The sequence below is a fragment of the Schistocerca piceifrons genome, chromosome 3, assembly GCF_021461385.2.
Source record: "Schistocerca piceifrons isolate TAMUIC-IGC-003096 chromosome 3, iqSchPice1.1, whole genome shotgun sequence".
NCBI lineage: Eukaryota > Metazoa > Arthropoda > Insecta > Orthoptera > Acrididae > Schistocerca > Schistocerca piceifrons.
This window is the reverse complement of record NC_060140.1, coordinates 560,345,334-560,358,136: the sequence shown is the minus strand read 5'-3', so window position 1 is coordinate 560,358,136 and position 12,803 is coordinate 560,345,334. Positions and strand designations below refer to the sequence as shown.

General features: G+C 41.7%; 1 protein-coding gene across 1 annotated transcript in view; it reads left to right on the top strand.

Moving 5' to 3' along the window:
• LOC124788841 overlaps window positions 1–12,246 on the top strand; it is a 41,121-nt gene extending 28,875 nt beyond the window's left edge. The window contains exons 2-4 of the mRNA XM_047256124.1: window positions 7,123–7,237; window positions 7,331–7,513; window positions 11,852–12,246. Coding sequence (XP_047112080.1) covers window positions 7,123–7,237; window positions 7,331–7,513; window positions 11,852–12,246 — 693 coding nt within the window. The remainder of the gene's footprint in view (window positions 1–7,122; window positions 7,238–7,330; window positions 7,514–11,851) is intronic.
• Window positions 12,247–12,803: the final 557 nt, after the last annotated feature.

The following is a 12,803-nucleotide window of genomic DNA, read 5'->3' as shown; positions in this document are numbered from 1 at the left end:
TAGTGAACGCATTATTGTGGCCAAGATAGACACGAAGCCCACGCCTGCTAAAGTAGTACAAGTTTATATGCCAATTAGCACTGCCGATGACGATGAAATTGAAAAAAATGTATGATGAAATAAAAAAAAAAAATATATTCATACAGTGAAGGGAGACGAAAATTTAATAGTCATGGGCGACTGGAATCCGGTAGTTGGAAATGGGAAAGAAGTACTAGGTGACTATGGATTAGGGGTAAGAAATGTAAGAGGAAGCCACCTGGTAGAATTTTGCACAGAGCACAACTGATTCATAGCTAACACGTAGTTCAAGAATCATAAAAGAAGGTTGTATACATGGAAGAAGCCTGGAGATACTGACAGTTCTCAGATAGATTATATAATGGTAAGACAGAGATTTAGAACCAGGTTTTTTTAGATTAGATTAGATTAGATTTACTTTCATTCCAATTGATCCGTAGTGAGGAGGTCCTCCAGGATGTGGAACATGTCAGAAAAACAACAATACATGACAAATATTTACAACTAAAACAAATAAGCTAATGTACCATTCCACAGGTCCCAAGTGGAATGATCGTCATTTTTTAATGAACACTAAGAGTCATTTTACAAATACTATTGCACTGAATTTAAAATAAAAGTTTTTTATTTATTTATAAGGTAAGAAACATGTAATACAACTACTGTAATACTTATTTACAATGAACACATTACTGCACTGAAATGGTGCAGAAGTTAGATTATACTTACACACTTACACACACACAAGCACACACACACACACACACACACACACACACACACACACAAATTTTCAGTGAACACATTACTGCACTGAAATTGTGCAGAAGTTATGTTGTACTTATATACAAATCAGTTGGTTTTCCTAAGAAATTCATCAATGGAGTAGAAGGAGTTGGCCACCAATAAATCCTTTAGGCTTCTCTTAAACTGAATTTCATTGGTTGTTAAGCTTTTTATGGCTGCTGGCAAGTTATTGAAAATGTGTGTTCCTGAATAATGCACACCTTTTTGTACAAGACTAAGTGACTTTAAATCCTTGTGAAGATTATTCTTATTTCTAGTATTGATTCCATGAATTGAGCTGTTGGTTTGAAAAAGTGATATATTTTTAATGACAAATTTCATTAAGGAATAAATATATTGGGAAGCTGTAGTTAGTATCCCTAGTTCCCTAAACAGGCTTCTGCAGGATGTTCTTGAGTTCACACCACATATAATTCTTACTGCACGTTTTTGTGCCCGGAAAACTTTAGCTTGGCTTGATGAATTACCCCAGAAAATAATCCCATATGACATTATGGAATGAAAGTAAGCATAGTATGCCAGCTTTTTCATTTTTATATCCCCTATGTCTGACAAAATTCGCATTGCAAACAGAGATTTGTTAAGACGCTTCAGCAGTTCTGTGGTGTGCTCCTCCCAGTTGAATTTATTATCAAGCTGTAATCCCAAGAATTTAACACCGTCCACTTCTTCTATCTTCTTGTCATCATATGTTAGACATATACTCTTGGGACACCCCTTACAAGTTCTGAACTGCATGTAGTGTGTTTTTTCAAAGTTTAGTGACAAAGAATTGGCTAGGAACCAGTGATTAATGTCCACAAATATTTTATTGGCTGATCTTTCTAAGACTACACTTGATTTGCTATTTATTGCAATGTTTGTATCATCAGCAAACAAAACAAACTTGGCATCTGGTAATGTTACTGATGAAAGGTCATTGATATACACAAGAAAAAGTAAGGGCCCCAAAATGGAACCTTGTGGGACCCCACATGTAATTAGTTCCCAGTTGGATGATGCCTGATAGCTTGATACATGTCTCTTTCCTAATAACACCCTTTGTTTCCTGCCAGAGATGTAAGATTTGAACCATTTTGCAGCATTTCCTGTTACACTATAATATTCTAGTTTACTTAAAAGGATATTGTGATTTACACAGTCAAATGCCTTTGACAGATCACAAAATATACCAGTTGCCTGCAATTTTTTGTCTAATGAATTAAGTACATTTTCACTGTAAGTGTAGATAGCCTTCTCAATATCAGAACCTTTTAGAAATCCAAACTGTGACTTTGACAGTATGTTATTTGAGATAAGATGGTTATAAAGACGACTGTACATTACTTTTTCGAAAATTTTTGAGAATGCTGGCAACAGTGAAATTGGACGGAAATTTGATGCTATTTCTTTATCTCCCTTCTTAAACAGTGGCTTAACTTCAGCATATTTCAGCCATTCGGGAAATATTCCACTGATAAACGACTGGTTACACAGATAGCTTAATATGTTACTTAGCTCAGAATCACATTCTTTAATTAACTTTGTTGATATTTCATCATACCCACTAGATGTTTTTGATTTTAAAGATTTTATGATGGACGTTATTTCTGTTGGGGTAGTGAGGGTCAAATTCATATTATGGAAGTTACTTGAAATGTCTGGTCTAAGGTAATCCATAGCAGCATCTACCGAACCTGACAACCCCATCTTTTCAGTAACAGTTATAAAATGTTTGTTAAAAAGTTCTGCAACATTATACACATCTGTCACCAATGCATCATTTACTCTTAATGCTATTTGTTCCTCTTCATGTCTGGTTCTACCGGTCTCCTCCTTCACTATATCCCATATTGTCTTTATTTTGTTATCTGATATGACTATCTTTTCCTTGTAATATATTTGCTTTGACATCCGTATTACAGTCTTTAATATTTTGCAGTATTTCTTATAATGTGCTATAGCATCAACATTGGAAATGTTTCGGATTGACAGATACAGTTTTCTTTTTGTTTTACAAGATACCCCTATTCCTCGAGTAATCCATGGCTTCTTTGTAGACTTTGCTCTAACCTTGGTAAGACATTTCCAGGGGCAATGTGGACACTGACGACAATCTATTAGTTATGAACTGTAGATTAAAACTGAAGAAACTGCGAAAAGGTGGGAATTTAAGGAGATGGGACCTGGATAAACTGACCAAATCAGGCGTTGTACAGAGTTTTAAGGAGCGCAGAAGGCAACAATTGACAGGAATGGAGGAAAGAAATACAGTAGAAGAAGAATGGGTAGCTTTGAGGGATGAAGTAGTGAAGGCAGCAGATTATAAAGTAGGTAAAAAGACGAGGGCTAGGAGAAATCCTTGGGTAACAGAGGAAATATTGATTTTAATTGATGAAAGGAGAAAATATAAAAATGCAGTAAACGAAGCAGGCTAAAAAGAATACAAACGTCTCAAAAATGAGATCGACAGGAAGTGCAAAACGGCTAAGCAGACGTGGCTAGAGGACAAATGTAAGGATGTAGAGGCTGATCTCACTGGGGATAAGATAGATACTGCCTACAGAAAAATTAAAGTGACATTTGGAGAAAAGAGTACCACTTGTATGAATATCAAGAGCTCAGATGGAAACCCAGTTCTAAGCAAAGAAGGGAAAGCAGAAAGGTGGAAGGAATATATAGAGGGTCTACACTAGGGCGATGTACTTGAGGACAATATTATGGAAATGGAAGAGGATGCAGATGAAGATGAAATGGGAGATATGATTCTGCGTGAAGAGTTTGACAGAGAACTGAAAGACCTGAGTCGGAACAAGGCCCCGGGAGTAGACAACATTCCCTTAGAACTATTGACAGCCTTGGGAGAGCCAGTCCTGACAAAACTGTACCATCTGGTGAGCAAGATGTATGAGACAGGTGAAATACCCTCATACTTCAAGAATAATGCAATAATTCCAATCCCAAAGAAAGCAGGTGTTGACAGATGTGAAAATTACCGAATTATCAGTTTAATAAGCCACTGCTGCAAAATACTAACGCGAATTCTTTACAGACGAATGGAAAAACTAGTAGAAGCCCTCCTCGGGGAAGAGCAGTTTGGATTCCGTAAAAATATTGGAACAGGTGTGGCAATACTGACTCTACGACTTATCTTAGAACCTAGATTAAGGAAAGGCAAACCTACGTTTCTAGCATATGTAGGCTTAGAGAAAGCTTTTGACAAAGTTGACTGGAATACTCTCTTTCAAATTCTGAAGGTGGCAGGGGTAAAATACAGAGAGGGAAAGGCTATTTACAATTTGTACAGAAACCAGATGACAGTTATAAGAGTCGAGGGACATGACAGGCAAGCTGTGGTTGGGAAGGGTGTGAGACAGGGTTGTAACCTCTCCCCGATGCTATTCAATCTGTATATTGAGCAAGCAGTAAAGGAAACAAAAGACAAATTTGGAATAGGAATTAAAATCCATAGAGAAGAAATAAAAACTTTGAGGTTCGCCGATGACATTGTCATTCTGTCAGAGACAGCAAGGGACTTGGAAGAGCCGTTGAACGGAATGGACAGTGTCATGAAAGGAGGATATAAGATGAACATCAACAAAAACAAAACGAGGATAATGGAATGTAGTCGAATTAAGTCGGGTGATGCTGAAGGAATTAGATTAGGAAATGAGACACTTAAAGTAGTAAAGGTGTTTTACTATTTGTGGAGCAAAATAACTGATGATGGTCGAAGTAGAGAGGATATAAAACGTCGACTGGCAATGGTAAGGAAATCCTTTCTGAAGAAGAGGAATTTGTGAACATCGAGTATAGATTGAAGTGTCAGGAAGTCATTTCTGAAAGTGTTTGTATGGAGTGTAGCCATGTATGGAAGTGGAACATGGACGATAAATAGTTTGAACAAGAAGAGAATAGAAGCTTTCGAAATGTGGTGCTACAGAAGAATGCTGAAGATTAGATGGGTAGATCACATAACTAGTGAGAAGTATTGAATAGGATTGGGGAGATGAGGAGTTTGTGGCATGAATTGACTAGAAGAAGGGATCGGTTGGTAGTACATGTTTTGAGGCATCAAGGGATCACCCATTTAGTAATGGAGGGCAGCGTGGAGGGTAAAAATCGTAGAGGGAGACCAAGAGATGAATACACTAAGCAGACTCAGAAGGATGTAGGTTGCAGGATTGGGGAGATGAAGAATCTTGCACAGGATAGAGTAGCATGGAGAGCTGCATCAAACCAGTCTCAGGACTGAAGACCACCTCACAAGCTCAGGGACTGATGACCTTAGCAATTAAGTCCCATAAGATCTCACACACATTCGAACATCCGAACAGATGCCATTCCTTCGGTTTCAATAGAACAGAAACCACCAACACCTCAGACGACCTTGAGTACGTAAACGACGCCACTGCGTACTGAGTGGTTAATTGTAATGTTTTTGCACGAGTCCCGCTTCATTATATCCTGCAGTGATGGCCTCGTATGTGTTTACCCTGTCGTCGTTGGGAGGCGTATAGGAGAAATGGGGTGGTTTTGGGTGCCACTGGCTAAAACACACCATCTCGCCTCCTGCATATTAAGGGCAATCTCTGCAGGAACTGCTCCAACACAGAGTATGAGCGGCCGGCAACTCGTTCATCTCCGTCCTGCTGCGAACACTGTCGATGCTTTGTGGATGCCCCTACGATTCGCGTGGCATTGCATTCAGCAGCACACATTGGCAGTATCTGATTCCACGCCACTACAACTAGAGGCTTTCATTGCATCACCTGACGGCCTTACACCGTACTAAATCTCATAGTCGAACTTCATATAAAGCGCTGTAATTCTAATCTTTCGTGCTGCATGTCCATAATACGCCGAATAAATTTTATTGTAGTCTGGCATTCTGTACTATAAGCTTGTTGCGGCTATAGCGCCATTCTCAAGTGAACATTTAGAAGTAACAGTAGGTGAGTCTACTTATGCTTGTAAAGCCTGTATATAAAGGTCAGTTTACAAATATATTCTTAAGTGTAGTTGGAATAGATGCCCATTTGTATCAGTGACTAAACTGTCGACTGTCTACACGTTGCTATGTTGTTATAAGGCACTTATGTTCAATTTTTTGCGAAATACTTTTGAGAGCTAGAATATCAGTTCGTCCCGGTTGATGCTTCATGTGAACAATGTAACCTTTGCTAGTCAGTGATGCTAGTTGTATTTCACTAATATTATAATCTTGTTACGATTTGTACCTACGATTATCGTTTGTTTCAATTTACTGTGTGCTTTTCATCCGTTCTCGTTTCCCAAAATATCAATATAATGTCGTAGATAATTTTTATGTTTAAGATCGAATTGTTCACCGAGAATATCGTTTGGATGATTTTTTTGTGCATACATATCTCTAATTGTTACAAGATTTTCATAGTATACCATTCAGGTACTTTGTATAGCATTTTCTGTATGTTCTGCTTTGTGATTTTGGTTTTGAGGTGTAAGTAAAAGCTTGTTTGGTTGTTCAAGCAATTTCTCGTGTGTTCTTCGAATCTAATCAAGAATTTCGTCTCGTTTCACTGATACAGAATTTAGCGCAGTTCGTTACACGAAATTTTGTATTTGCAAGGGTTGGCAAAATCTGGTATTTTTCTGTCTAGTAAAAATTTTCGTGGTTAGATTGTTGTTTGTTCGGAATGCTAGTTTTATGTTTATTTTGTTTAAGTTTTGGCCTATTTTATTCGATATTTGTCCGAAATATATTGTCGGTAGGAGTTTAACTTATGTTTGGTTTTGTTATCCTTTGTTGATTTTATGTTCTTGTGCATGGTTTCATTTTCAGTTTTCCTGTATTTCTCGAGCAGTTCGTAAATTATACTCAGACTGATCATTTTATATTGGTTGGTTTTGGAGTCGTAAGTTGGTTAGTCTATTGATTATTGCATTGAAATGCATTTGGTGTTTCTCATTGCTGCTGATTTTAAGGTTGAGAAAGTTTATGGATATGCTTGGTTTTGTTTCCACTGCAAATTTTAATTTTTAATGTAAGTTGTTGATTTCTTGATGAACTGTTTGGATGTTTTAAACTTTCCTATCTATTAGTACCAAAGTGTGATCTACATATTTATTGTAATGTGTGATTATGTTCAGTAACAGCCATTTGGAGCCGAAAACTTTTCTTCCAGTGTTTTGATAAATACGTCTGCAATTATGCTGGCAGTGCAGTGTCCGATTGCCCATCCATCAGCTTCTGGGTGTTGCAATTTTCACGAACGCTTCTGCATATTGCAAAGGCAGCTGTCTGTTAAGTGTTACGTTTACCGGTGAGCGCAGGACGAGGTGGTGCGATGCCTGAAACTGAGGGCGTGGAGGGCGCTGGAGCGGGCCGCCAGCTGGCCGAAGATCCGGCTGATGGACGGCGTCTGGCTGGTGCACGAGGGCGACGCGGGTGACCAGGCCGAAGGAGAGGGAGTGGCGGCGGGCGGCGGCTCCGGCCACGACGTGGCGCGCGGCGGCGGCGGCGGCGGCGGCGACGGTCCAGAGGGCGACGTGGACGAGCTGCTGCTGGCGTCCGCCGGTCACTTCCTCGGCTCGCACTCGCTGCAGATCAGCGTGCCGCAGGCGCTCCGGGCGGCCATCCGGGCGGCGGCGAACCTCACTGGCGACGACGGCGACCTCGCCAGAGGCGACATCGACGAAGGAGGCGATCAGCAGACCGAGGAAGGTCAGTTACAGTAGTGACCATTAAAATTCCTAAACCAAGAAGGAATGCGGATGATAAACGGGTATTCATTGGACAAATATATTATACTAGAACTGACATGTGATTACATTTTCACGAAATTTGGGTGCATAGATCCTGAGAAATCAGTACCCAGAACAACCACCTCTGGCCGTAATAACGGCCTTTATATGCCTGTGCATTCAGTCAAACAGAGCTTGGATGGCGTGTACAGGTACAGCTGCCCATGCAGCTTCAACACGATACCACAGTTCATCAAGAGTGGTGACTGCCGTATTGTGACGAACCAGTTGCTCGGCCACCATTGACCAGACGTTTTCAATTCTACATCTACATCTACATCCATACTCCGCAAGCCACCTGACGGTGTGTGGCGGAGGGTACCCTGAGTACCTTTATCGGTTCTCCCTTCTATTCCAGTCTCGTATTGTTCGTGGAAAGAAGGATTGTCGGTATGCTTCTGTGTGGGCTCTAATCTCTCTGATTTTATCCTCATGGTCTCTTTGCGAGATATACGTAGGAGGGAGCAATATTCTGCTTGACTCTTCGGTGAAGGTATGTTCTCGAAACTTTAACAAAAGCCCGTACCGAGCTACTGAGCGTCTCTCCTGCAGAGTCTCCCACTGGAGTTTATCTATCATCTCCGTAACGCTTTCGCGATTACTAAATGATCGTGTAACGAAGCGCGCTGCTCTCCGTTGGATCTTCTCTGTCTCTTCTATCAACCCTATCTGGTACGGATCCCACACTGTTGAGCAGTATTCAAGTAGTAGGCGAACAAGCGTACTGTAACCTACTTCCTTTGTTTTCGGATTGCATTTCCTTAGGATTCTTCCAATGAATCTCAGTCTGGCATCTGCTTTACCGACGATCAACTTTATATGATCATTCCATTTTAAATCACTCCTAACGCGTACTCCCAGATAATTTATGGAATTAACTGCTTCCAGGTGCTGACCTGCTATTCTGTAGCTAAATGATAAGGGATCTATCTTTCTATGTATTCGCAGCACATTACACTTGTCTACATTAAGATTCAATTGCCATTCCCTGCACCATGTGTCAATTCGCTGCAGATCCTCCTGTATTTCAGTACAATTTTCCATTGTTACAACCTCTCGATACACCACAGCCTCATCTGCAAAAAGCCTCAGTAACTTCCGATGTCATCCACCAGGTAATTTATGTATATTGTGAATAGCAACGGTCCTATGACACTCCCCTGCGGCACACCTGAAATCACTCTCACTTCGGAAGACTTCTCTTCATTGAGAATGACATGCTGCGTTCTGTTATCTAGGAACTCTTCAATCCAATCACACAATTGGTCTGATAGTCCATATGCTCTTACTTTGTTCATTAAACGACTGTGGGGAACTGTATCGAACGCCTTGCGGAAGTCAAGATACACGGCATCTACCTGCGAACCCGTGTCTATGGCCCTCTGAGTCTCGTGGACTAATAGTGCGAGCTGGGTTTCACACGACCGACTTTTTCGAAACCCATGCTGATCCCTACTGAGTAGATTTCTAGTCTCCAGAAAAGTCATTACACTCGAACATAATACGTGTTCCAAAATTCTACAACTGATCGACGTTAGAGATATAGGTCTATAGTTCTGCACATCTGTTCGACGTCCCTTCTTGAAAACTGGGATGACCTGTGCCCTTTTCCAATCCTTTGGAACGCTATGCTCTTCTAGAGACCTACGGTACACCGCTGCAAGAAGGGGGGGAAGTTCCTTCGCGTACTCTGTGTAAAATAGAACTGGTATCCCGTCGCGTCCAGAGAGATCTGGAGAATGTGCTGGCCAGGGCAGCAGTCGAACATTTTCTGTATCCAGAAAGGCCCGTACAGGACCTGCAACATGATGTCGTGCATTATCCTGCTCAAATGTAGGGTTTCGCAGGGATCGAAGGAAGGGTAGAGCCACGGGTCGTAACATATCTGAAATGTAACGTCCACTGTTCAAAGTGCCTTCATTACGAATAAGGGTGACCGAGACGTGTAACCATACCATCACGCCGGGTAATACGCCAGTATGGCGATGACGAATACACACTTCCAATGTGCCTTCACAGCGATGTCGCCAAACACGGATGCGACCATCATGATGCTGTAAACAGAACCTGGATTCATCCGAAAAATGACGTTTTGCCATTCGTGCACCCAGTTTCGTCGTTGAGTACACCATTGCATGCGCTCCTGTCTGTGATGCAGCGTCAAGGGTAACCGCAGCCATGGTCTCCGAGCTGATAGTCCATGCTGCTGCAAACGTCGTCGAACTGTTCGTGCAGATGGTTGTTGTCTTGCAAACGTCCCCATCTGTTGACTCACGGATCGGGACGTGGCTGCACCATACGGCAGTTATTAGTCGGTACAATTCTTTTTCATTTGGTTGTACTTCTGGGCGACCATTCGCCAAACTGTGGGAGCTATTACCACAATAAGAAAACCGAGAGAAGGCATTACTAATGTGACTCAGCTATTTGTTGAGCAAAAACGTAGGTAGAAGATAAGTAAGATGTTTTCCTACTACTTGCCACGTAAACTCATTTGCTTCAAGATAATATTCGATACGTTCTACAACTGTTAGAAAAACATCATTCCTGCAAGGGTTACCATTTTCTCTCGGAAGTCAGCATTAATTGCGGTGGTGGCATACCTCTGAATTCGTTTAGGAATTTTACCCCCGATATCCAATTTGGCGAAGGAATACCGATGAAGCAATAACGTTGACGTCTTTAGAATGACATTCGGCAAAACACTTTTACATAATAACCCGCTACATTTACGTAATTTTCCTTTTTTGTAGCTTTCCTCTCTTCCTATACGGCTGGAGGTCCGAGTCCTCCTCGAGCATGGGTGTGTGTGTTTGTCCTTGGGATAATTTGCGTTAAGTAGTGTGTAAGCTTAGGAACTGATGACCTTAGCGGTTAAGTCCCATAAGATTTCACACACATTTGAACATTCTTCCTATAACGGCTATCAAAACAAATAAGTTAGAAGTTCGTAGGGTCCAACGGCCAGAATAGACCTGAAGAAAATCGTTTTGTGTATTAGGCTGCATCATCATAAAACACCCAAAAGCCTTGCCACAGTGGAAACACCGGTTCACGTGAGATCATCTAAGTTAAGCGCTGGCGGGCTGGGCTAGCACTTGGATGAGTGACCATTCGGTCTGCCGAGCGCCATTGGAAAGCAGGGTGCACTCAGCCCTTGTGAGGCAAACTGAGGAGATACCTGATTGAGGAGCAGCGGCTCCGGTCTTGTAAACTGACATACGGCGGGGAGAGCGGTGTGCTTACTACATGCCCCCTCTTTCTGCATCCCGTGACGCCTGTGGGCTGAGGATGGACGGGGCTGGTCGGTACCGTTGGACCTTCATGGCTTCTTCGGAAGGAGTTTAGTTTAGTAATCATAAAACACTAAATAATGTAAACCATCGATGTTTCGACCGTATTTGCAGTGGTCTTCTGGTCCGAATTCTAGTAATGATCTTCCCATATTTACCGTATTATTTGGGTTGCCAGTCGGCTTACGACATCATATGTGACATGTGATGTCGATAGCCACATGACAACAGAAATAGTATATTGGGAATCATCATCTCTAGAATCCAGCTCTTGTTACCGTTAAGACTGCCACTAAGACGGTCGAAAAGTCGTAACTTCAATTTTTTTAGTAGTTTGTAATGACGCTGGCTAGAACCTAAAATGGTTTTGTTTAAAATATCTGATTTACCACAACAACAGGACTTGAAATATTATAACTAGATATTTTTCACTCATACCCGTTCAACGTATTTGACTACATAGGTTTTTACGTAACTTATAGTAAACTGAATGAACTGCTGGTAGCGATATCCTTTATTATGTGCGTCAGCCAACATAAGTTAACTGAGGTGCATACTGAATACTTCCTTGGGAGAGCCTGGAGGCAAAAGGACTATTTTAGTAAAGTAATCAGTCTTGATCACAAAATATTGTATTAACAGTAATCGGTTTCAGGCTGTGGAGATCATCATCAGACAATTAAGTGTCTCCTCTGGCGACCTGAGAAAACGGCGAGCTAAGCCAAACGTCAGCATCTGCTCAGCTGTTAACGAATATGAATTTGCTAAATGTTTGCCTCCGCTCACCGTCTTCGCAGATAGCTACATGAGACTGAATGGTCTGATGAAGATCTTCAAAGACTGAAACCGCTTACGACGAATAAAGTATTCTGCGATCAAGATGATCAGCTCACTGTAATTGTATTTAGATCGTTGTTTTCAGTCTTATCAAAAATCATTAAAAAGACTATGGTTGTCGTATACAGGGAGGAGGAGAAATGGCTACAACAGGAAGCGGTACAGCAGCTTCATGTTGATGGCGATGCTGATGAAGGGCGGCCTGCTGGCCATCGCCTACAAGGGCGTGGCCATCCTAGCCGCCAAGGCGCTCCTCGTGGCCAAGATCGCGTTGGTCATCTCCACGCTGGTGGCGCTCAAGAAGCTGGTGGCCGGCGGCGGCGACGAGAAGGTCACCTACGAGATCGTCAAGACGCCGCACGTGTCGCACGCATTCGCACACTCCGGCGGATACGACCACCCGGGCCACTACGACAGGAGCACTGGAGGCAGCGGGCCCTATCGACGCAGCGTCGACTTGCCGTACCACTCCTACCAGCCCATTCCCTTGCACCAGCAAGATGGTGCAGCTGCCGCAGCTTGAATCTCTCGCGTTTTTATTCCCTCTTACAACTACTTCTTTACACCATCTTCAACCTGACGTACATATCCGTAACACAAGCAATTTGAAAATACTAGTCGATAAAACGCTATTAACGCATGATTTGCGTGTGATATATTTTCCGTGTGGTATAAACGGCAATGAGTAATTGGGGGTCGACAAGAGTTCACTGAATTAGACAGAACATTCAGGCATATCAAACTGAAACACATAAAATACAAATAATCAATTTGACTCCACGTAACTGTGGCACTATACCTACTCGCTAACAATTAAATCTCTTAAGTGTGTGACAAACCAAAATACCGATTCGAGAATATTTGGTTTTGTTAATCTGTATCTAGAGGCGCACAATTGTATTGCCCTTATATTTTCAGATACACCTCTTTGGTATCTTATTGTAAGATTAACTATATACCAACCTTGCCCTTTTGTTCTGTAGGCCATGAACTACAAATAAGCATTTCATTTCGTTCTAAATCACCTGATAACCAAACAATTCTCCACAATGAATTCCCTCTTTTTTCGGAGATCTGTCA